Genomic DNA, 27,079 nt, shown 5'->3' on the forward strand with positions numbered 1-27,079 from the left:
CCACTGTGAATTTGACATTACTCAAAATATAATCTTTCAATGTTGTTTATATTTGAACTGGTTTGTTTCTTCTAGACAAACCCAAACTTTTCTATAATTCATGATTTTTATATTAACATCTAGCTATAATGATATTCTGAGATATCACAAAAATTGATAAACCAAAAGGGCTTTGTTTACACATAAAAAATTCATTCTTCATCAAGGAAAAATCGACTGCTTTTGTGGGGACATACAAATGTTAGGTAAAGCCACGGATTTCAACAATTTTATAGTTAATAGGCATCAAAGAAAAACTTTAAAGTTAAATGCTTATAAATATACAGTGTTGGGCCAGGCACAGTGGCTCACTCCTGTAATCCCAGCACTTTGAGAGGCTGAGCCAGGCAGATAACCTGAGGCTAGGAGTTCAAGACAAGCCTGGCCAACATGGTGAAACCCCGTCTCTACTAAAAATTGAAAAATTAGCTGGGCATGGTGGCACACACCTGTAATCCCAGCCACTTGGGAGGCTGAGGCAGGAGAATCGCTTGAACCAGGGAGGTGGAGGCTGCAGTGAGCCGAGATCGCGCCACTGCACTTCAGCCTAGGCAACAAGAGCGAGACTCCATCTGAAAAATAATAATAATAATAAAATATATATAAATACACACACACACAGTGTTGGAAAGGAAACAAACTGGTTTTAAAATACTTTATAGGAAGAGACATTTTATAGAAAGCTGTTTGTTATTAATGTCTGGAGTTATAGTTGGCTTTATTTCAAAATTTCCTAAGTTATTCTACTTAACATTCAGAAGATGGAAAAAAGAACCAACTTTCAGGTAAGGACAAATACTGCATAATCATTTATGTGAGGTATCTAAAATAGTCAAACTCACTGAAGCAAAGAATAAAATGGTTACCAGGGGCTGGGGGTTGGGGAAATGGGGAGATGCTAATTAATTAGTATAAAGTCAGTTACGCAAGATGAAAACGTTCTAGAGGTCTGCTGCATAACATTGTGCCTGTAGTTAACAATACTCTATTGTACACTTAAAAATCTCATGTTTAGTGTTCCTACTACCACCACAACCACCAAAAAAAGGACTTTAAAAAAAACCTTTAGGCTGGGCGCAGCAGCTCACGCCTATAATCCCAGCACTTTGGGAGGCAGAGGCAGGCAGATCACGAGGTCAGGAGAGTAATTTCATTTAAATAGTCATCCTTAATTTCTCACTATAAATTAAAGGTTTTTTTGTTTGTTTTGTTTTTTGAGACAGTTTTGCTATTGTTGCCCAGTCTGGAGTGCAGCAGCATGATCTTGGCTCACTGCAACCTCTGCCTCCCGGATTCAAATGATTCTCCTGCCTCAGCCTCCCAAGTAGCCGAGACTACAGGTGTGCACCACCACGCCCAGCTAATTTTTGTATTTTTAGTAGAGATGGGGTTTCTCCATGTTGGCCAGAACCTGCTTATAAATATACAGTGCTTATATATAAATGCTTATACATATATAGATATATAAATGCTTATAAATATATGCATGTATATTTATATACATATATGCAGAACCTGGCCAACATGGAGAAACCCTGTCTCTACTAAAAATAAAAAAATTAGCTGGGAGTGGTGGTGCACACCTGTAGTCTTGGCTACTTGGGAGGCTGAGGCAGGAGAATCATTTGAATCCGGGAGGCAGAGGTTGCAGTGAGCCAAGATTGTGCTACTACACTCCAGACTGGGCAACAATAGCGAAACTGTCTCAAAAAACAAAACAAAACAAACAAAAAAATCTTTAATTTATAGTGAGAAATTAAGGATGACTATTTAAATTAAATTACTCATAGTTAAATAGAAGAGCTGGAACATCTCCATCATTCCACTGAAAATGCTTATTAACATTACCAAAGACTTGCATCTTGCTAAAGCCTAGGGCCCTTCTCTGCCCTTATTTAACCTCTCAGCAGCATTGAGTTAATACTTACTGTTTGAAATGCCCATTTCTGTGACACCACTCTCATTTATTTCCAAGCTCCTTGTCCACTGTTTCTTTTACCAAAAAATACTTTCTTAGTCTTCTCATTTCATTTAATCATACCACTGTCTACCAGTTACTCAGTAACAAATCCAAGAGCCATCCTTGACGTTTCTCTCCTTCATGACCCCCAATTTCAACTCATAAGCAAATCCTTGTCAGCTTTATCCTGATCTTACCCACTTCTCCTGTCCTAGTCCAAAAATCTCCATCATTTTTCATCCAGACTTCTGCAATGGACTCCCACTGTCTCCCAGCCCACATCCTTGCCCCATACCGTAATTTTTCCACATAATAGCCAGTACCATCTTTTAAATTTCCAGTCTTCCCAGTGTATTTAGAATAAAATCTCAGCTAATTACCTCTAAGACTACACATAATCTGGTCCCCGCCCACTTCTAAAGTCTTAACATCATACCCTGCCTCGTTTGAATCTGAGATACCCATCCCTACGAAGATGCACTTAACCTCTGCCTGAACTGCTCTTCCTCTAGATCTGCATGTCCAGCTTCTTTCCTCATTTAAGTGTGAAATAAACTTTAATTGATAAAATTTTTCTCTAAAATTAACTTGTGTATCTGCCTCTCCCCACACAGCTAAGCTCTTTGAGCACAAGGATAATTTATTCCATATGGTATTCTTCAACTTTAGAATGGTCCCTAGCACATGGTAGGCACAATAAATACCTGTCTCAACAGATTAAGGGGTTAGAGAAAGGATATAACCCTTTTAGTATTCTAGCATGTTTGAATTCCTTTCTTTACCTGTTGGTGGTAAAGATGGTAATGACGACAGTGACTTAAGTTTTAACAACCAACCCTACCTTACCCGATTAGTACATTAGTTTATTATCTATATTTAGTCCCAAAACTTTTTGAGACAAGGTCTCACTGTCACCCAGGCTGGACTATAGTGGCATGATCATGGCTCACTACAGCCTCAACCTCCGTGGGCTCAGGTGATCCTCCCACAATAGCTCTGGAGAAGCTGGGACTACGACCCATACCATCATGCTGGCCAATTTTTATATTTTTTTGTAGAGATGGGGTTTCGCCATGTTGCCCAGGCTGGTTTCAAACTCCTGGGCTCAAGTGATTTGCCCACCTTGGTCTCCCAAAGTGCTGGGATTACAGAAGTGAGCCACCTTGCCTGGCCACAAAACTTATTTTTTGAGTTAGGTAACTCTTCTTCAGTTGAAGACCACTAACCTACAGTGGTTCATAATCCGAAGCTTAAAATAGGTTTCTGCAAAGAAAGAAAAAAAATTTCATTCATTACTCTAAAAATTGAGAGTTGGGAATATAAAACTATTAAGTACCACAAATAAAATAACTCAAATGTCAGATGTATATTGCTTATGTAGTTTCTTGCTAGGCTAATGCTATCAACATAATACCACCTACCACTGCTGTGTGAAATGCAGCTGAAATAGAAGTAGCTAATCTGTTTCACTCCTCTTCTACTCCCACAACTTGGAAGGCCAAAGGATTTGCAATGACAATTTGCAGTGACATTAGTTTTAGACACTTACATTGGAACCCTGGTTATATGGCTATTACTCTGAAAGTTCTTTTGACTTTCAAAAGCTGTCTGATTGCGTTATCACTGTACTTTGAGATTAGGGTGGTCCATTCCACAAGGTGAATGTTACATCTGAGAACATTATTTTTGGATATATAATAAATTCACAAGTGGTTTCTTAGACGTTGCAGTCCTTAAATAGTTCATTTTAAAGCACCATAACAAGGCTTACAAAGCTTGGGAGAGAATATTTCTTACCCCATGTCTTTCCTTGGCTTAATTTCCTGCTTTAAAGTGTTTAATTTTATACTGAAGGAATAATTCCTAAGAGACATTTGTTTGCAACATGAATTGTTCCAGGTCAGATAATTAAACAGCTCAGGAGAGACCAGCTCCTCCATGAATGCTTCAAAGCATATAAAAAGGTAATCTTAAACATGGAAAATACTAAAATCCTTTCAAACCAAATGAACAAGATTTTCAGTACTTTAGAGAAGCATTCTTAAAACATTCAACAGATATTTCACAGAAGTATACATTTTTGAAGTACTAGATCAAGCATATATATTGTAAAGTTACTGTGCTGATCTTGAGCATTGTAACTAATGTAACACAGTAAATACTTAAGAAGTAGATTATGTACTTTTTTTTACCAATAAGGAATGTGCACTTCCAGATAAGTAAAAAAAACCCTTGAGTATTTAAGCCTTACAGCATCTTATGACACATCCTGTACATATAATCAGTTCTCAATTACTAATTGGTGGAACTGACCATTTCAGGCAGACATCCTGTTATATTCCTAATCACCTACTACTTCCTTCCCACCTAGTGTTAGATCAAGGAATTTGTTACCTTTTATATTAGCTTATGATAAAATGGAGAAAGTTTATAATGCAACCAATTACGTAACACATTGCAAAACCAAACAACTTTCTATTTTCCATGTCATTGTTCCATTTCTTGAAATATATTTTAATTTTCTTCAGTGTTATTTAAAATAGATGCATAAAAATTTATTACTGTCATAAACAGTAAGGGATAGGCAAACATTTGAACAGAAATTAGGTACTCAACACTTGGCATTAACATGTTGCTAATAAGCATGCCAAAACTTTTGACAACTTCATGGGATGACGCTAGAGATTACTTTTTCTACTCTCTAAACTCCCATAAAATGGATGTACAATAAAACAACCTTTAGCAATTAATTTTAAAATGCCCTTACTTCAGAATTAAAAAATTACTCTGTATTATGTAAATTTGGACAGTCTTCCACATGAAACCTAGTCATAACACGCAAGTTACTGGTACACTGGTAATTCTTTTCATGGCATATGACATTTGCCTGTGTCAGAAATAAGTGATATTAAGTAAAATAGAAAACTGGAAAATTACTGTGATAAACTGGTGATGAATTTTGTACTCCCACAAGTATGTTTCACTTATTACATACGTATACATATGCACACAAAAAAGTTTTGGCCAGCTATTCATGTGGAAATTCTCAGCAAAGTTTGTAACTTTGCCAACATGGAACAAAGTTGCCCCTGAATAGTAAGTATTTAAGAAATAATTTTTTCTTTTTTCCTGTCACAGGGTTTTAAGGTAGACTTGGCATATACCTTTGATGCCATAATATTTTTAACTACTACAGGTAGTTTAGATATTATTATATGTGACACTAAAAAAGTAAAATTTTAGAGAACCACACAGTGGTTTCTTCTGAGACATTACCTAAGACAAATCTCCTTAAAATTCAAAAGCAAGTAAGTGATGCTAAATTTCAGCATTTTGAGAAACATGTAGAATCACTAGTTGACAGTTTAAATTTGTGATGCTTAATATAACACAAATCCTCCAAACGGCATTTAAACTCACATCTTAATGGCCCAAGAAGTTACTATAAATTTAATAATCTCGAGTTAAAGAGAACCTCCAATTTGTCTTCGTTACGAAATTTCTGCCAAATTCCTGCTTAAAACTGTATCAGGCCGGGCGCGGTAGCTCATGCCTGTAATCCCAGCACTATGAGAGGCCAAGGCGGTGGATCACCTGAGGTCAGGAGTTTGAGACCAGCCTGGCCAACATGGTGAAATCTCATCTCTACTAAAAATACAAAAATTAGCTGGGCTTGGTGGCAGGTGTCTGTAATCCCAGCTACTAGGGAGGTTGAGGCAGGAGAATCACTTGAACCCGGGAGGTGGAGGTGGCAGTGAACTGAGATTGCGCCACTGCACTCCAGCCTGGGTGACAAGAGCGAAACTGTTTCCAAAAAAAGCAAAAACAAAAACAAAAAACCGTATCAAACAAATATAAATAGGATGCTGATTTGGGGGGGGAAAAAAACCTAAAACAATGAAAACAAAAAGAAAACCTCCAGAAAAAGAAAAAAAGAGGAAAATTTTAATTTTGATCACATAAATGAAGACCAAATGCCTTTTGTGTCACGTTCTGAAACCCGATACTCCATCTCTTGTTCTGGATAGTGTTCTTAAACACTTTGAAACAAAATAGTTAAATGTCAAATTCCTTTTTTTGTTATATACTTCAGTTCAAAATGTTTATCTTCTTCAAAATGCTAGAAATATTTAGTCATAAATCCCATACAAAGAATGAAACTCCCAGCTTTACTTGTGTATGTTCAAGCCTCACTTCAAAAATCTAAATCAAAAGAGAAATTTTCAGGTTTAAAAGTGACTAAAATAATATTTTTAAAAATCCTTAGTAAATTAATGATTACAGATCTCTGAGCTTCTTAAAAAGAGGTAAAGGGAATCCACTAGGCAAATAATTTTTTGTCTTATGGACTAACTGCCTCACCCATAGATTTAGACTGACACTGACAACACAAAAGTATACATACCTGTGTTTACTGAAGAATTATAACTATTGATTAAAAAAGAAAATTTCCCACAAAATTTCTACCATCATGGATATTTTAAATATTAAGAATAAGAGTTTTTCAGTCTAAGACAAACCTAAGTCTTACATAAGGTAACAAACAGTACCACCCACAGTATAGCTCATTTAAAATAGGCCTCACTTAAATATTAGGTTCTCAGTTTTCTTGAAAGATGTATCAGCCTGTAGTTAGAAGGGACTCATGTAATGAGAGCATTACTTAGTATATATATACTTATCTTTAAAAAGAAATCTTATGTTACATTAAGATGTAGAGAAAAGTATTTAATCAACTTTAATGTAAGAGCAAGAGTGAGTAATGGAAATCCAGCTCTTGTAGTAGACAGCATCTACTTGTGGCAGCCAAAGATTTCTTTGCAGTAACTTTTAGCTACGTTTAGGGATAAAAAGAAAAATGAGATGAACACATTACAATATGACGTAAACCACTGGTATGGCTTTCACAAAAGTGGAAAATATTTAATCAGTGAATAAATGCTACAAATTTGCCAATCGATTTTTAACTTCCCCTAAATTTATATTTTGATAAGAAATCTCTAAGATTTCGACTCTACAATATTTGATGCACAAAAACACAGAAAAATGTTTTAAGGGAAGAATAAATTATTTTAAGTTAGTCAGACTGTTAAGATATATTTAAAAACCTGTATTCCAGAACAAAAGTCACAGATGACTAACAGAAAAAAAAGAACGCACCTATATCTGGGTAAACAAAGCTATGTAATACACAATTACAATAAATTATTATGGTATAACTTTGGATACTGTTATATATTTAGCCCAGTTTTCCAAATAAGTGCATGCTTTCTCTCTAGAAAGTGGAAGATGCACTATTGTACAAAGCAAAGATAGCACAGGAGAACTGGGCACTGTAAGAATTGGAGGATAAAGGTTAAATCATTTCATTCAAATCTCTGAATTCTAATTCCATCAACTCAAAGTTAAGAAGGGCTTTAGCTTTCAAGGGTTATCACATGCATACATATTTGAATACAGGCACAAAAACTCATCATTTTTATTTGGATAACAAAGGGTCTCCAAATTATATTGAAAAATAAATCCTAATTAATATCACTCTTGTAAAAAAAGTTTAGCACACTTTTCACAAATGATTTATGTAAAAGAGAAGAAAATACACATAATTTTATAATATCTTAAACTCTTTTATTCCCTACCATAGACATTTTGTCTTTTGTTTTCTTTCCATTTTCTACAATTTCCAACTTGTACCTGTGTTTAATACTGCTTTAGTCTGCTAAAGACATTAACTGATTGCTTTTCTAAATCTAAGGATTATATATTTTTAGTATAAATATATATCACATATTTTCGTAAAATTTTGACAAAACCGAATAAGCATGCCTTGTTTTAAGTCCATGCTCCTTCCACTGTTTATAAAATCTGATTTAATGATCAAAAAATTCTTGGTTGTCACTCTTCTGTAACCACAATCTTCCTTCTGAACTGCCACCCAGTTTTTACATAATAATAACAAGCAATAGAAAAACCAAAGAAATTATGTTAATCTTAGTTCTTCCTTTCGACACTATAAAATAATGCGAACTTTTTAAAAAATGAAACAAATACATCCAAAACTCAATACATTCAAATGAGCTGAGTTCCTTTAAGGTAGTTACCTTGGAAGGCCACAGTTCATTCTCCTAAGTATACTGCCACTGCTCAAAAAACCTTTAAAACTCTTTTGGGATTGCTTTCAAAGCCAGTTATACACTTTCTGCATTACCTCAAAGTTAGGTGGAAGTTTTGGAAACTTTCATTTGGTGCCAAATAATGGTAACTAAAAATAATCAAGCTTCCTAATACTATATTTTTTAAAACAATGTATAATCATAAAATTTAGTGTGTGTGACAAATTAACTTTGAATGCAATTCTAAAAGAGTAAACTCAGCAGGTTTTGGGCAATGGTAGATTGCTGGCATTAGGAAATAACCTTCCAGCATGATCACTATGCAGAGTAACATTCATTTAGCTGTCTATGTTCTGGCATATTCGTTTAAAGTGAACATTCTGAGAGTTAGTATTCTTTTGAAAAGGAATATCACTCTTTAAAAAAAAAGAATGTTATTCCTTTAAAACATCACTGTCATAACTATGCACGTGTTTTGTTAGAAAGTAGTTCTCCTTACTCTATCAATAAAGACTACTTTTAAAAACTTGAAAGCAAATAACCAACTTATTTGCCCCCAGGCTTTTTAAAATCATTAACTGAAGATAAAATAATTTGAAATTTCAAAGGTACTAAAAAACAAAACAACTCCAAATGTAATAAAAACACATCAAGAACCAAACTACAATTTCTGAGCTGCACTGTTTATTTTGCTGCTTGAAACCTAAGTGACAGTATGCCACTATAATTATGGGGTTTCGTCTAAACCTTTACTACACTGCAGGTACAGAAATATACGGACACATTTTTAGAGAATTGACATTTTGCAAAATGCAGCAAACATTTTAATTTATACATGAGAAAAGGAAGTGTTCAAAAGGGTATGCATTTCAAGTTATTGCAGGTTATTTGTGAATTTCTGCAGGTAAAACATGTTTAAATTTAACCAACAGTAGCGTGTCAGTGTATTTAAAATCATGACAAAAATCTTCTCTCTGGTCATGTTGCCCATGACAAATTACTATGATGTTGTATGTATAGGGCAAGATGTCAATACAGCATAAATCCCATGGTATTTTGGTTTTCTTCTGGAGATTAAAGCTGTTTTTCTTGGGATAAATGCAGCAGCAAAACACAAACCAGTTGATCAAAAAAGCACTTCTGCCATAACTCCAATAATTTTCAGGACACATCAACCGACAGTAGTTTTGCCATTCCCAGTTCTTTTAAGGATTACATCTCTGCACTGTTGCCTTAAGGACGTCTGTAAAAGCTTGTTCTCTGTTAAGCCAGTTTACTGACTACGGCCTGGTTGAGAGAATTTAGTTGGTTGGTCCATTTATCTAGTGCAGTATATCGTGCACCACCCCTCTTCTGATGATCCAGTTCAAGGAGTTGGTTGACTTGATCAATTCGGCCATGAATAGTGCTAGAAATAAATAAATAAGATGTGTCTACAAAAGACTTTCATCAAGCACAGTTTCTGGACTAATGTTTCATAAAATACAGTATCAACAAATGCCAAAAAAAAAAAAGCAGCTGCCTACATTAAATGAGTTCAGTGTTAGTTTTAACTTCACTGTGTTATTCAAACTCTAGATAGAAACCAGATTTCAGATACTTTTCATCAGTTTCACTGAAAGAACCATAAGGCAAAGATTTATCCGATTAATCAAAGGCAAATATCACCTGTGAAGCTTTAAACAATGTACTGTTTTTAAGTAAGATATAATTTCAAAAATGTTATGTACCACATACCCTATACTTAAAAACATACATAAATACTATTCATTAAATAATTCTTTGGCTGTATATAATAAGAAATCCTTCTGAAAAATCATTTAGAACTTTTTCTGAGATGTGTTCAATATGCTCATTCATCAAAAACCATCACACATACATATATATCTCTTCTAATAGAAAACCATACCCGAGGGTGCTTTTTATGAATAATCAAGAATCCAATGGTTACCTTTGTCACTATTATTCAAAACTTATGGTACCAAATATTTTGTGATAAAAAATAGTAAAGTACTTACTTATCCAATATGCACTGCACCAGCAAGCTCTCCACATCAGCTACATCTATGTTTAACTCCTAAGACAAAAGACTTGTTATATACTAATTAACATTTTAAAGACTTCATAATTTTACATGATCATTCTAATTTTAATTCATTTCTATCACTTAAAGGAAAATTAGTGAAGAGAAAATAAGATTTTTAAACATATTTCATTATCACTTCAAAATATATCCGAGAACACAGGTGTGATAAAGACTTAAATTTTTAACTTCTGAAGCACATTCCTACAATTTTATTGTGGTTGAAGTTAACCCTTCATCAATTACATATTTTGGCCACTACTCTCCCCTACAATTTTCTCTGAGGCTGAAAGAATCTTTAAAAACAAATATAGTGATTCCTAATTTCTTTGTTACAATGTTAAGGTTCTTTTCTGTTAACTCAATTTATGCCAAGAAAACAGAAAAATTCACATTAAAAGTAAAGCCCAGTCCCAGCTACTCAGGAGGCTGAGGTAGGAGGACTGCCTGAGGTCAGTAGTTCAAGACTACAGTGTGCCACACTGTGCCTGTGAATAGCCACTGTACTCCAGTCTGGGCTATACAGCAAGACCCTGTCTCTTAAAAACATAAATAAAAAATTAAAAGTAAAGCCCTTAAGTTATGTTTAATTTAAAAAATATATTATTATAATAAAATGTTACCAAGTTAGAGTGACTCTTAAATGGAAGACTGGTATACTGCATTTATAACTATAAATTATAAACATCATTAAAATCTATGATTTTAATCTTTATAAGAAGCATTTGTTTGTAATATAAGAATGTAAGAATTTTTTTGTAATATAAGAAGCATTTGTTTGACAGTGGCAAAGAAAGTAATAGAATCCAGTTGGCAGAAAGAAACAGATATAAGTACCTTAGAAATAAAAGGAATATGTATTCTTGTGTAAGGCTTAATTAATTTTATAAGCACTTGTGTTCTGATGTTTCGCAAAAGCTCTGAAAGACAAAAAATTAAAATAACATTTAACAGTTTGTATGATATCTTTATGGATCATTATGTACTCCTAATTATCTTTTCAAAATATATCTTCCTGCTTGGCAAGGATATAAAGTGTTTAGATTTTAAAATACCTGGGTCAATGGATGTACAGTATGATCAGTTGCTGCCTATCCCATAATCTCTTGTTCCCACCTACTTGATTTTGTTGATGTTGAGACTCTACTAAAATATTATTTTGCCTTCTCAATATTACACTACTTATCATTTCCTCAACAGTTAATATCTTTAAAGAAGCTCTGATTTATACCTGCCAGCCAAGTTCCTTGTTTTAGACTCTCTCAAAACCTAGAGTACTATATTTTATATAATGCTTTTACAACTTCCTCCAGTTTTGTCTGTACAATAGTTCTTAAAATTTTTTAAAACCAGGTTGAAATTCATGTACAAAGATTCTACATTTTTCTATATCTATAAACTGCAGTATCATTCCAGGTTCATGTACGAACTTTTAAAATGTCTGTTGATTAAAAGAGAAAGGAAGATGGGGAACAGAACATTACTTCTGATGCACCTGAAATTTAGTTCCAAATGGTCATTTAAAAACCTTCAAATAGCTCCATAATAGGTGGGAAAATCGGAGCTATAAAAGATGTCCAAGAACAAAGAGATGATTGTAGTCTTTGGTAATTCAATATAACTTGCTAAAAACCTCATTCACTTACTGGTATGAAACCTTCACAATGTTACCTTATCTTTCATAGTACATACATCTTAGCATTATCTATAGCAGGATATTTTCATAGCTTTTGTTATTTGTCAAAAATAAACCCTAAAAATTAAAATTAAGCATCAATAATAAACATGCAACAGCATCTATATTAGATTTTTTAAAAAAGGGACAGTTACCTTAAAATGGACATTATATATAAACTTGACTATATTAATATGAAATTGGCCAATTTCTTTAAAAGAGCTTCATAATTTTAAGGAATATCCCATCCAATGAGAGCATTTAGAAACATATCTAAACTTTGCAACAGACAGAAAGAAAACAGCTTAATGCCATGCAGCTTCATTAAGAAGCATTTGTTTGACAGTGGCAAAGAAAGTAATAGAATCCAGTTGGCAGAAAGAACATACCTTCAATGTGTTCTCTTATGAAAGGATCATCCATGATGTTGCTGTGATTTGTTTTTAGAATCTTTTCAAATTCAGTGATGTCATTATTCTGATAGGCACTAATAGAAAAATTAAAAGTGTAAATTATGTCAAACATGAAGAAGTTATGTATTAAATCACATAATCCAAAGATCCTGTTTCTCAATTTTCATATGCAAAAATCTAAATAATATTATACTTTCTGTCATGGAAATCACAGTTAAACAAGCACACATAACCTTCTGCCAAAAAAATATAAATTTCCTTTTCATGCTTTTGGTTTTTTAAAAGAAAGATTAAATAAATCTTCTTTTGGGGTTATATATTTATACATAGTTAATTAAAATCACCTCAATATCTTCTGTTAAAAGTTGGCAATAAAACATTTAACAACTATTTAATGTTTGATGTTTTCATATGAAATTGTGCATTTAACTCCTAATTGTTCATAATGAAAGGAACCAGGTTTCATGTACACTACATGAAGAAGTGTAGCCTTGTCCTTCAAATAAGAAAGTATATCCTCTGTGTAGGTTATTCAGAAAATGCAGCTTCCTAATTTTTATCTTCTAGAAAGCTACCAGCAACTGTCAAAATTTTCAGAAGGAACATTTCTCAATCCCCTGTTGCCGAAGGCCAAAGACTGATTTATATTCATAATTCTCTGAGGTATCTAGTATCTCCTCTTGAAATAATTCTGTAAAGCTCTATGGGAATTGCCAAAGGTGCTGAAAAGGAAGAATCCAACCTTCTGGATATGGCACCACTGTCTGCTTTATATATAAGACATTATCATCAGCTATACTGCACGCCCTCTGCTAGTGCTTCCATCTGTTGGGTCCCAGTGTAACTTCATGTTAGGGGCATGTGATTCAAGTGCTTCAACAGGAATTATTTTCCTCTAGTCTCCTGGCAACTGACTAGGAAGATAAAATTAGGAAGCATTACTTTCTTACCTACCCCAAATACATTGCTGTAATATACTATAGGAGGACATATTCAAGCATTGAAAACACTTGCACAAACATTTGTTTTATATTTGTATACATACATATTTTAATTGTAAGACATTCTTCTATTTCTTAAGTGGGGTTTCAAAAAAAACAACTTATACAAAATTGTGGGACACCATGCCTCACATCATATGGGTCAAAATTTACCATTAAAATAAGTTTTGAGTTCTAATACAGTGGCTTCGCTGGAGTAGTTGGATACAATAAATTTATAAATATCATTATATATTCTGATATAGGTCAGATAAAGGTCTGACAAATCAGTCCTTTAACCAATTTTAATGTACTTGGCCAATTTAATTTATATAAAATATCAATGTCTAGGGTAAAGCTTTTCCTCAATATTTCTTAGAGTTTTAAAAGTGTAAACTGCTGCTTAGCAATTTAACATTATAAACAACTTTGGTTCTTAGTTAATGTGACCAAATGTGAATGAAATAAACTATCTGAAATAAAGATGACATTTCCTTTAATAATGAAAAGCAACCTAATTCAAAAAACAAAATAAAGAAGTAAACAATAAAGAAACTGATTTAATGTGGTAACTTAAGGTTTTTAATTCCAAACTGTTCTTAGTCCCCCTAAAAAAAAAAAGTTTTTATTATTTTTATAGCCAAAATTAAGGTTAAGGTTTCTTTAAAAAAAGTTAAATGAGGACATTTTACACAGGAACTTTAGTATCACAAAATAAGCTATCTTCTCCAAGTATATACAATTTATATGTAGGTGACCCATAGTGTGCAGTCTAATAGTATTTTCTGTTAAATGAAAAAGTACTATAAATAGAACTTCTGGTCACCTATTTACATATATCTGCAAAAAAAAAAAAAAAAAGTCCTGCTTCATGTCCCTAACTACATTTTTCCAGCTGTGGTAAAACTTAGCTGTACAACTTAAAATAAAAGACTTGAAGAAACTTAGTAAATTTCTTATACTTTTTTAATGAATAAAATCCATAAAAACCCTGGGTTCCATTTATTCTATGCCTGGAGGAAAGTTTCTCTTACTCACTAATTCCTTTTGCAAAAATGGGCCTTTTCTTCTAGGTTTTTTGTTTGGTCTTATCTTCCATAATTTTGTCAAATATTAATGGACTATGGTAGGTTCTTCAGTGGTTAACCATCATCACATCTTTCTCCACAGAATCATTCAATAAATCTTGGGTTTCTTACCAGTACGACCCTTCTGTCACCCTACACTCCACCTCAGAAAATTATCCATTGTAAACTTTTTTTTTTTTTTGAGACGGAGTCTTGCTCTATCACCTAGGCTGGAGTTCAGTGGCGCAATCTCGGCTCACTGCAAGCTCTGCCTCCCGGGTTCACGCCATTCTCCTGCCTCAGCCTCCCGAGTAGCTGGGACTACAGGTGCTCGCCACCACGCCCGGCTAATTTTTTGTATTTTTAGTAGAGACGGGGTTTCACCGTGTTAGCCAGGATGGTCTCGATCTCCTGATCTCGTGATCCACCTGCCTCGGCCTCCCAAAGTGCTGGGATTACAGGCGTGAGCCACCACGCCCAGCCTATCCATTGTAAACATTTTTAAAAATATTTTCATCTTGTCACTGAGAAAATATATGAGTAAAAAAATATGCTTATGCCGTCTTGTCTTACTGAAAATTCTTGACTCATCTTGGACTAGTTCGTAATTTCATTCTGGATTAAGAGAGGTATAGGCAGTATCATTGTGAAATAATGTTTTAAGACATCCACAATCAGTTTTCCACTGAAAGACACAGGAGTGTGCGTGCGTGCACAGACAGACAGACACACACACGGATAATAGGAAAACTAAGTAGTAGATACTTTATAAAATCTTGTGGCTACTGAAAACAGTGTAATAAATAACTTCAGAAGATAAAAATTCTACAAACTTTTCTAAGAAAATACAAAAGGGCAAATGTTGAATATTAACTGAGTTCTGAAAAGTTTTATCTCTCTCTCCTTTATGAACTGCTTTCAGGAAATTTACCTTAACTGAAATACAAAATCTTACCTTACTAAATTCGTCATTGCTAAAATTTCTGGATCATTTTTGTACGGCTTGGCCTAAATCCGGTAAAGAAAAAAATTAACTAAGTATATGTACAAAGAAACATTTTAAAAAAAGAAATAACATTTATTTCCAGATAGCTGATAAGAGAAATTAACAATTAAAACACACGTACTTCCTGTGAGTCAAATGGATTTATTCCCGATTTCATAAGCATATTTGCTAAGACCAAATATTTTAAGCAAGTGGTTCGTCTTGGACTTCCAGATTCATCATAATTCTTGAAGGCTTCAAAAAAGTCAGTGTGTGCCTTTTCAAATTCACCTTCCCTCAAGTGCATTTTACCACCACATTCTGTGAAGAATAAGACATGAGAAAGTAGGACATTTTCAGTTCTGTAATAACAAAACTGACCACCTCATAAATGCCAAATGAAAACTATTTTAGTGCCTTTCAGTTTTTAAATTCTATAACTTGAATAGTACTGGCCTCAAGGTATACACTGAAGTTCTAAAAAGCAAAAGTTTAATTAAAAACTTTGATATCTCCCCATGCCACTACCCACCCTCTCCAAACCAAACTTGCCTCTGATAACTCCCATAATCAGTGGATGAGGGATGGCAGACTTGATGTGAAGTGACTGTTCATAGAGTGCTTTAAGTTTTTTGTTATTTTTCTGTGCTGTGTACATTTGAATTTCCAAAGCATATATTTCTAATAACTGTGTACCTTTTTTCAGATCATCTTCTCCATCATCAGTCTAGGAAAGCAAATATTTAACTTTAGACAAGATAGAATTCAGACAGTAATTCTTATTTGCATTAGCCTGGAAATCTTACATTTATAATACTATTTCCATGTGACAACACAATACAAATTTTAACTGGGAGCTACAGTACTAAGAATACCACTTGTAATGGCCAAAAAGAAACTAATACATCCTTTCTACTTTTTAGTTATGAGATAAGGAAAAAGTAGCCAAAGGTTTTTTGTATAGTAGTCCTTCCTTATCCACAGGGAATATATTCCAAGACCTCCAGTGGATGCCTGAAACTATGTATAGTAGTATGTTTTTTCCTATATAGTAAGTCCTCATTTAACATTGTCGATAGGTTCTTGGAAACCATGACCTTAAGCAAAACAATGTACAATGAAATCATTTTTTCCCCTCATCAATGTGGTGTTGAACAAAACAACATTAAATCACAGTTTCTAAGAACCTATTAACAATGTTAAATGAAAACTTACTGTACATACATACCTATGATTAAGTTTAATTTATAAATCAGGTACAGTGAGACATTAACAATAACTGATCATAAAATAGAACACATAACAATATACTATAATAAAAGTTATGTGAATGTGATCTCTCTCTCTCAAAATATCTTATTTTCAGACCACAGGAAATAAGCTGACCACAGGAAACTGAAATTGAAGAAAGCAATCTGTGCATAAGGGTTGGGAGGACTGCTGTACGTATGAAATGTTTTAATGTTTATGTTTTTATCTAAGAGATCTATTATTGTCTTCCCCAAATGTTCACAACTGCTTTAGAACCACTTATTCAATTAAAAAGCCCTTCCTAAGTCCCTTCCACATGCCAGGCACTGGGTCTATCATGGGGAAATACAAAGTTAAAAAAGCCAAGGTTCTTGGTCTCAAAAAGTTCACACTCTAGTAGAAGATTAATCTGTCAGTAGATAAATTACAATATAAGTGACAATGACTAGGTGAAGCATAAATCAAGTGCCTAGGAGAATGAAATAGGGACTAACTTTCCTAGAGGACGTCACAGGAATCACAAAAACGTGCTGACATTTGAGCATGACTTTAAAGTTGACCAACAGCCCACGAAATGTGGGCCATGAAAAATAGCAATATGATCAACAGGAAGATATTCATAAATATCTCACACTGACATACACTAAGCCAAAATTTATTGGGTCTTCAAACTTAAAATTCTGTTTAATTATTCACTAATCAATCATAACCAGAGTAAAACATACAATATACAAAACAATTTATACATCTAGAGTATCCTGCATCTTTCCCTGAACATACTTCCATCAAAGTACTAAGTAATATAATGCTGATAGCATTTACCATCCTGATAGCATTTTTATGTTCTTATAGCAAAACTTCTTCAAAGGGTTTTCTCAAATTCCTTATATACATACTAAAAGACCCTCCACCATTCAGAGATGGCTGCTCCAGCATTTCCATTTCATAGGGAACTGAACCTCCAGTTGATAATGCATCAGACTAAAGCATCCTAACAATGTGTAGATAAGAAATAATTCCTAAGTGACTAATCCGCTCTACAAAACAAAACTATTGAATATCTGCAGGTGATTCATTTAGAACAGTTTCTTGATCGTTTCTCCCATTCACAGAAATGACACATATATCATTAAAACAATACTACATGGTGGCAAGCGTGGGGAGGGGTTGAAAAAAAATAGTACGTGGCATTGGAAGAGTTTAAAAATATTTAAAGCAGTATTTCCACATTCAATTTAAACTAGTATTAAGTGATGCATTTGGTTAAGACAAAAAAGGGAATATAAAATGAAAGCCTGGTTAAAAAGTTATAGAGCCATTCTGTCCTGACCACATGGCTTTTCAAATTTAAAGTAATTAATTACAGAAAATAAAGAACTCAGTACCTCTGTCACAATAGCCATACTTCAAATGCTTGATAGCTACACATAGCTGGTGCTACCATATTTGATAACAGATATAGAACATTCCCAGTATCACTTAAAGTTCTGTTGGACAATGCTGCTAGGATTCATATAAATTGGAATATAAAAATATCTTTATTACACGTTTATAATATCCTGGCTCTGTTTTCATAGGGTATATAACTAAATATCAATATAATGGTAAGTATTACAATAGACCTGTTTGTTTATTGATACTGGTACCTCATTAGACAAAGAATAAAGATTGAGGGGCCAGGCATGGTGGCCCACACCTGTAATCCCAGCACTTTGGGTGGCTGAGGCGGGTGATCGCTTGAGCTCAGGAGTTCAAGACTAGGCTGGGCAAGATGGCAAAACCCCACCTCTACAAAAAAATACAAAAAATTAGCTGGGCACGGTGGTGTGCACTTGTAGTTCCAGCTACTTAGGAGGCTGAGGTGGGAAGACTGCTTCAGCCCAGGAGGCAGAGGTTGCAGTGAGCCAAGATCGCACCACTGCACTCTCCAACCCAGGTGACAGAGCCATACCCTCTCTCTCAAAAAAAAGGTAATTTTATAACTTATTTTCTAAATTTTATTTTTTGGATAATGCTTAAACATCCCTAAACAATATTTTGAATATAATTATTGCTTATACTTTTTTTATTATGAAGAAATATTCAGAAAAAAATAAGGGAAAGCTACCTGGCACGACTGATGTAACTGGCGTAAAATTTTTTGAAGCTTTCCATATTCCTCTCGTTCTAAATATAATTTTCCAAGCTGCAAGAAAGCAAACTTATTAAAATCAAGATTTCAACAGAAGATGTGTATCTTTAGGAGACTTTATTAAAAACACCCACCCACTTTTCAAAAGAAAAGTGTAAGTATTATAATTGTTACCTTTGTGTTTGTCTTAAACCACAGTCTATCATTCTTAGCATCTTTCAAAGCTTCCAGTGTTGTTTCATAGAATTCCTGCAGTAAATCCATCTGACATAAAAAATCAGAATTCTATAATTGTAAACAGCAAATTTGTACCTGTTAATAAAGTTAATTTGAACAAACTAAAAGTGCATCTTTGAACTTTAATACACATAAGATACACTATCTGTATCTTACTGAATGTCTTCTACAGTCCAAAAAATTAACAAACTGAAGCAAAATACAGACCAAATTTATAAGTGCCATGATCTGTTGTTTTATAGAACCCAGAAAATATTTCCCCATATAAACATAGTGCTGTAAGTTTTCATGCTGTAATAGTAAAAACGTTTGGCCTGCCCAATCTAATAATTCATTCTGTATTTTACTTTTTAAAAAGCTAGTCAAGTAAAGCAGTGGGAGTGGAGAAGGAACACAGTAATCTGTAACTAGTTGTGCTCAATTAGCTGTAAATACCACTCCACTCAGATCAGCCACTCATTTTGTATTAACAGCAGTAAATGAAATGTACATAGAACTAGTTGTATTATTACTAACAGTGTATATCTTATTCACTCAACTCTTATTTGGAGCCTACAATGTGGCAAACACTAAGCATGCTGGTGAAGAAACAAAGAATAAGCTCCTTCCCTCAAAATTCTTCTATAAATGTGACTAAGTAACTCAACTGCATAGCTTTTAAGTCACTGGTAAACCATGGAGGTGGGTGGAGAGAAAAGTCTAGTATAATTTTAGCTATGTCTAATCACCACCAAATCACCAATCTGTGTGGCATTTTTTCATGGAAATCATTATTTGTTTTACATCTTGTTAAGTTCCCCTGCCCACCCTCTTCCCCCTGCTTCTGGCTTTGCCTTTGTTTGAATATCTAATTCTCTGCTTAACAGGATCAAGAAGAGGACTGTAAGCGCAGGAAAATTTCACATTTTCAGAAAACACTATTTATGCATGACTGCTGATGGCATATTGAATAGAACAGAGTACCACCCACCCAATATCTGTTGTTACTTTCAAAAGACAAAAACCTTACATATAACCACACACAGAGCATGCAGTCCTGAAGTTTCAAAATCACTCGATTCCCTCTCCCTGCTCCAATTACTGGCATAATATTTACAAACAGCATACAAAATATGTTTTGATGACACTCGTTTTTAAGAGTTGGAAAACATTTTCCCACTTTAGGAAAGCTCCATGATATATAGCTTAACTCTAGAATTAGTGTCGTTAAGTGTTAATATTCTAACAAAACATGTAAGTTTACCTTCCTCTATTGGCATTACATAAAATTTAAATGTAAAGAGTACAAACTGCCTGAAAAAAATGACATCTAGTAGAAAAGACATTAAATGAGGCTGATTCTGATGTGAACATTCTTTGATTATGAGTACAAAAAGTATCAAATATTCTAAGAAATACTAAATGATATAGAGACTATATCTTGTACTCAAATATCACAGAGTAAGAGGACGAAAAACTAAAACTGAGGACTATACTGCTTACACGGATAAGGACAAATGATCCAATTAAAAATTATCTTAGCAAAAAAATATATAAAATAATCATTGGTTTTCTTAACAACCAAAATCTAGACTCATAATGAAAGCACTATCACTCCCAATACCTTCTTTAGTTTCTTTCATCAGTAGCTCTTCTTTCATTATCCACCCATCCTTTGCAGAAGCATTTACTGAGCACCTGTTGAGTAATGCCAAACACTAACTGATAAGAGCACAGGCACTTCTCAAAGATTTTAATATAACCAAATCCACACAAATAACCTGTGATTCTGTGTATTTAACACCTCAGAATGGCTAGCTAAAGTGCTAATGGAGTTTATTAGAGGGACCTGTGGTAGCAACTGTATAGGAGTCTAACATAAGCCTGAAAAGTTGTTTACAGATTTTAGTATCTGAAGGTATTATTTAAAGAGATCAAGCTGGAGTTATTACCTTTTAATATTATATGATCAGTAATATAACCAGGAAAATAGTACTTATCATTTTTAAAGCATACTAATAACTAGCGTTAACTACTTAAATAGAAGCTCTAGGCCTTTCCATCTATAAAGAACAAAGCCCTTACTATAAATAATAAACACATTGATCGTCCCAAGAGGGGAAAATTGAGTCTAACCTGTTTAGAAGTAGAGATATAATCAAGAATAGAATTAATGGATTTTTCAGAATAATTTCTTGTGACTGCACTCCGAATATAGGTCAATAGCTGTTTATATCTATTCATCATTTCTGGAAAGTTTGTCTGTGAGAAAAGAAAAATGAATTATCAGATGCAAATTTAGGTACTAAAATATGTACACATGATTAAGGTTATAGAATACACTACTACATAATGAAATGTAGTTCATATAGTTCCTAATATAGTTTTGTAAAAGAGGAACTATGTATGACAGGAACATTATAATTATCTTAAATTTGAAATGACTAGATTACTCAAACCAAATGTATAAAGTTAGCTTATGAAACAAGTACAACTGCTAAATTTTCCAAATTTCAGAAATTGTCATTGCACAACATATTTAAATCATAAAACCTACTAAAATATTCATAAGCCAAAACATACAAATAAAATCCAAGTTTTTTCTTTTTTTTGAGACAGAGTTTCGCTCTTGTTGCCCAGGCTGGAGTGCATGGCGCGATCTCGGCTCACCGTAACCTCCGCCTCCCAGGTTCAAGCGATTCTCCTGCCTCAGCCTCCCAAGTAGCTGGGATTACAGGCATGTGCCACCACACCCGGCTAATTTTGTATTTTTTTTTTTTTTTAGTAGGGTCAGGGTTTCTCCATGTTGGTCAGGCTGGTCTTAAACTCCCGATCTCAGGTGATCTGCCCGCCTTGGCCTCCCAAAGCGCTGGAATTACAGGTGTGAGCCACTGCACTCGGCCAAAATCCAAGCTTTCAAATGCCTTGGGTACCTGCTATGCAGGATATTAGCTATATTCTCCCCTGTAATTTTATCCCTTCCTCAGGAAGCTCTGCAATAAGAGTTACCTGTTTCTTTTCTCCCTACAACTGGCTGGTTATATATAAAATGTGAAATTAAACAATTTTTTCAAGCCTCAATACTCGTTTCAAGTCAAGAAAAGACCCCCCATCTAAGGTTCTACTCAATAGTAGATATAGTTAATGTTGTTATTCCTTGTATTTGTACTATTGAGGTTGTTCCAGGAAACAGGAAAGGTCTAAAAAATAAAGGAGTACTGAGACTTATTCTGGGAGAGGTTTACCATTCCTAAGTATATCCTGTAAGTCAATTTATGAGTCTAACCTTATAACCTGCATCCACAATCCTCATAATCTGCAATTGCTGTTAACCTCTCTTTTTACTGAGTTCTATTTTCTTTTTTTTTTTTTTATCAAAGACATGAAGCATTGGTAGATACAAATGCTTCTTTCCTTGACTAATTGAACATATGTATTTATTAGGGTGAGGAATAAACTAATAATGCTGTAATTATCTTGCTTATGACAATACATTCTGCCCTGAGGCACAGCACGAAGAACAAGAAAACTTGAGAACAATCCCTGAAACCTTCTAACCAAGAATTGAATTACAATAAAGAAAACTGCAGAGGTGGATGGGACAAAAAAAAAAGGATAGAACTATGGGAAAAAAAAAAAAAAAATATATATATATATATATATATATATATATTAAAAAAACACTTCTGTTTCCAAGTTTCATGTGGGGGTAAATGATAGGTAACATCCTGTCAATGAGCTGCTAAATCCACATTACAGTACATATCTTGCAGCAAAAGGGAAATCAGAGAAATACGACTATCCTAACTTTGAAGCTGTATCTTGGCACTGAAATAGGAGTTTTGCAAAAAGTTACAGTTTTTGGCTGGGCTTGGTGGCTTGCTCCTGTAATCCCAGACCTTTGAGAGGCCAGGAGCATTGCTTAAGTCCAGGAGTTTGAGACCAGCCTGAGCAACATGGTGAAACCCCGTCTTTACAAAAAACACAAAAATTAGTCAGGTGTGGTGACATGTGCCTGTAGTCCCACCTACTTGGAGGCTGAGGCAGGAGGATAGCTTGAGCCCGGGAGGCAGAGGTTGCAGTGATGCAGTGAACCAAGACTGCGCCACTGCACTCCAGCCTGGGCAACAGAGCAAGACTTCATCTCAAAAGAAAAAAAAAAAGTTAGTTTTGAATTTATCTCATGTTATAATAATTTATAGCTCATTTAAAAAACAATTACATTCTAATTAAAGACTGAAGGAAGAGTAGGTAAATTGGTCCCAGAGCAGTTGATAGTGAACCCTTCCACCTTTTTACTATCTAAAATCACTACACATAACATAGGTCCTACTCTGAGTCCAATCAGAAAACGAGAGGGGCAGGTACAGAAGCTGAAATCACTCTTGTGAACCATACCTTATTCACAGATGCTGCTACAGCAAACAAAAGGTAGACAAGGTAGACAAAATAACATAAAATGCAAAAAACCCTCTCCGTTCCTTTCCACTCTGCTCAAGGTAAAATGGCAAAACCAAGTCTTAAGGGTAGCACAGTGTTCAAATGGACTCGAAACCACTGCTAGTACGTTAAAATAGCAGATTTCTATAGGGACTCTTGGTATTATCTCAAATCACAGAACCTACAAGTTAAACATTCAGCTCCTAATGGCACTATAATTGTTTAATCACAAATTTCTGTCCCTTGAAACACTTGGTGCTTCTTCCACAGCCTTCTAAGTTACTAATCCGAATACAGTAAATGTTTGTGTTTAATATTCTTGCAAACAGAAAATGGAAAGAAAGCACGGGGCTCTGGGCAACATAGAAATGTTTTGAGAGTATCAGAGCAGTAGGAGTAGAAAGGGTAAATATATATAATGTAGATAATTTTCATTCTTTAACTAGATTTAAGTGCAACATACAATATACTTAATAACATTTAACATGTTTTGAATTGTTCTGATATATTTTGGGGAAGAAATGAACAAAACCATTTTGTCAACAGCTTCTGTAGGAGATGCTATGGAGTGCCCCTCCTATTAAAGGTGAGATAAACAATACCAGAATGACAGTACCTCAAAAAGAAGAGGTACAAGATTAGTAGAAGTTAACCTGGATACAAGTACTAGTTAGATGGGATAGAGAAGCTAATGGGGAGGTGGAGGAAACATATCATATGGGAAAAACAAAAATAGGGGAAAAAGAAAGTGGTAACATATCAGCTATTCTTCAATTTGCCATAGTTCCTGAACCTTCCAACTGCTTCACTCCCTGCTCATCTGAGCTTCAACTTTTATCTTTCTCTCAAAAGTTCTTCTCCTTTAGTGATCTAAGATTCATGTTTGTACCTAGTCCTATCATCTCCTGATCCTTTTTCCCTCCACTTCTACCCTGTATTCTTTACCAGTTTAAAGAAACCGAGGAATGACATTTTGAGTATAATGTCATAATTCCAGTTTCTCTAGAATAAGTTATGAGTTCATTCAATAAAATATTTGAGCACCAACCAAATGACAGCCACCATTATAGGTTCTAAGATTATAATAACGAATAAAACAAAGTCCTGCTCTCATGGAGCTTACAATTTACTTGGGGGGAGGGGTGGTGTGAAGAGGGGCAATAAATAATAGATCACATGGTGACATATGCAAAGAAAAAGAGCAAAGAAGAAATTTAAGTGACGATGGGAAGAATGCTATTTTATATCAGGTGGTCATGGGAAGGCCATCCTGATAAGTGGTGCCATTGAGCAGAGACCTGAATCAAATGAAGAAAAAACCCATATGGTTATATCAGAGAAGAGCTTCTGAGGCAGAGGAAACAGCAGGTGCAAGCCTTTACACAGGACTGTGCTTGGGATGACTTGAGGAACAGCAAGAAGGCCAGTGATGGAGCAAATAAAAACAGCAGCAAAGGATGAGCTTACATAGGGACTTGTAGGTCATGGTAAGAATTTTGGATTTTACTGAGGGAGATGGGGACCACTAGAAGATATGGAGCAAAAGAATGGCATAATCTGACTTACATTTTAAAAGGATCACTCTGCTACTGTGGAGAACTGTAGCAGGGTAAGGATGAAAGTAAGGAGACGAGTGAAGAGGCTATCGCAATAATCCAGGTAAGAAATCGTGGTGCCTTGGACCAGAGTAGCAGAGGTAGAAATGGTAAGCGCAGTCATACTGGATATAAAGCCATGTGGATTTGCCAATGGATTTGTGGGGTAACAGACAATGAGAAGAGTTAAGCATAATGCTAATATTTTGGCCCTAGTCAATGGAAGAGTAACTCTTTATAATAAACAGGAGAATTTTAAAACTCCAAAGTAAACACTAATCCTTTGTGGAAAAGCCAGTCTATTAATAATGCAGCCCTGGCTGGGCGCAGTGGCTCACGCCTGTAATCCCAGCACTTTGGGAGGCCGAGGCAGGCAGACCACGAGGTCAAGAGATCGAGACCATCCTGGCTAACATGGTGAAAGCCTGTTTCTTCTAAAAACACAAAAACTTAGCGGGCATGGTGGCACGTGCCTGTAGTTCCAGCTACTCAGGAGGCTGAGGCAGGAGAATCGCTTGAACCCAGGAGGCAGAGGTTGCAGTGAACCAAGATTGCACCACTGCACTCCAGCCTGGGTGACAGAGCAGGACAAAAAAAAAAAAAAAAAAAAGCCAAATACTGTAAATGCATCTAAAAGAATAAGTTTTCTTAAATAGAAAACTTCTGTATCCTATGAAGAATCTTTTTTTTTACTTAGTATTACTATAGTCTCAACTGCAAAGCAGACTAAATATAAAAACACATCCAAAGAAGTACTTTAGAAAAGTAGATATAATAGTACTTTGTCGTGAGGAGGTTTTTACCTACAAAATTTATTAGCTTAATTCCCCTCAAAACAAATCTTACCAACTTGAAGTTAATCTTAATCATTTGTTTCAGTGCTTTAAATCCCCATTCTCCTTTTTCACCTTCAAGTTCCAAAACCTAAAAAGAGGAAGAAATTTTTAGTTTATCTTAATATTAACACATTATTTTCTAATGATGTCCAATGTGTAAGTATTGAATTAATTTTACACTATATGCATAAAAAACATTTCCCCAAGGATACCACCATTTCTTAATGTCATTTTTCAGTCTTTAAAAAAAAACAAGTTGTAAGATGCCTACATAAGGATAAGCAAGCTTAAAGTTCCTTCATCAGAAAAATTAAGAGCCACTTCTTGATTATTATACAGTTTCTGAAATATTTTTTCCCCTGAATAACCAACCTATGGTAAAAATAATCTGTAAGTGTATCAGTAAGTCAAGAAATCAAGCTATTCATAATAATGAAACCACAACTGTGTGATTTACCCCTAAAAGAAACAAGATTGCAGTGATAATACCTACTGACCATCATGTTGGTGGTTCTTCTGCCAGAACCATCCCAGTTTTTCAGGACAATGGCCCTGCTCCATAGACAGCTTGATTGGAAAAAACAACTGGATAACCCTTTTGAAACACTTGCTTGTGCTGCCCAATGCTAACTGATAGGATAATTAAATATTCAAAACACATTTCTGAGATAAAATCACCTGGGACTTATTTGTTCTAGCATATCATTAAAAAAAATTAACACATACAATCAAATGGAAAAGAATATAAACCTTTTGGAAACTGCTTAATGCGGCTTTTGGGTCATCTTCTTTTAATGCTTTGGAATTATAGTACTGATTTTCCAAATCCACATTTGGCTCGGAGTTACTATCTTCAGAGTATTCCTGTGTTGGAAAGAAAGAAATATTAAAAGAAAAAAAAAAAAGAAACCCACACATAGCAATGTAAAAAGTGAATGCTGTTAGGACAGAAAAACCACATATTTTTACAAAACAAAACAACCTTGAATACATACGTAAAATGCCACTGATATTCAACTGTTATATAAAACCAGGGGTTGAAGAGAGGAGGAGGGAGGAGTCAAAATCAAGTGTATAGCAGAGTATAATCATTTCTTTCTTTCAGATGAAAGCTAAAATTTCTATAGAATCAACATAAAAGAAGAATGCAAAGACCTAATATTGGTTAATGACCCCAATTCTGTAGTGGTTAAGCTTTCGTTAGTCATGAAATCTGAGGGAAACCTAATGTAGATGTGTTCTAATTATTAATCTTTGGTTCTGTAATCTAATTTTTCTATTCCCCAAGTCTAAAT

The 27,079-nt window shown here is 34.5% G+C and overlaps 1 protein-coding gene across 2 annotated transcripts in view; it reads right to left on the minus strand.

Moving 5' to 3' along the window:
• Nucleotides 1-8,774: 8,774 nt before the first annotated feature.
• Nucleotides 8,775-27,079, minus strand: part of COPS2 (COP9 signalosome subunit 2) — a 28,453-nt gene continuing 10,148 nt past the window's right edge. The window contains exons 2-13 of one of the 2 annotated variants that reach the window (XM_002825427.5): nt 26,535-26,648; nt 25,795-25,872; nt 21,050-21,175; nt 18,872-18,982; nt 18,674-18,751; nt 15,868-16,042; nt 15,458-15,636; nt 15,286-15,338; nt 12,260-12,357; nt 11,033-11,115; nt 10,131-10,189; nt 8,775-9,520 (exon numbers count right to left, since the gene is read on the minus strand). In XM_002825427.5, coding sequence (XP_002825473.1) covers nt 9,376-9,520; nt 10,131-10,189; nt 11,033-11,115; nt 12,260-12,357; nt 15,286-15,338; nt 15,458-15,636; nt 15,868-16,042; nt 18,674-18,751; nt 18,872-18,982; nt 21,050-21,175; nt 25,795-25,872; nt 26,535-26,648 — 1,299 coding nt within the window. In that variant the 3' untranslated portion in view covers nt 8,775-9,375. The remainder of the gene's footprint in view (nt 9,521-10,130; nt 10,190-11,032; nt 11,116-12,259; nt 12,358-15,285; nt 15,339-15,457; nt 15,637-15,867; nt 16,043-18,673; nt 18,752-18,871; nt 18,983-21,049; nt 21,176-25,794; nt 25,873-26,534; nt 26,649-27,079) is intronic. The other variant, XM_002825426.4, reaches the window with a different exon arrangement.

This window comes from Pongo abelii, chromosome 16, assembly GCF_028885655.2.
Source record: "Pongo abelii isolate AG06213 chromosome 16, NHGRI_mPonAbe1-v2.0_pri, whole genome shotgun sequence".
NCBI lineage: Eukaryota > Metazoa > Chordata > Mammalia > Primates > Hominidae > Pongo > Pongo abelii.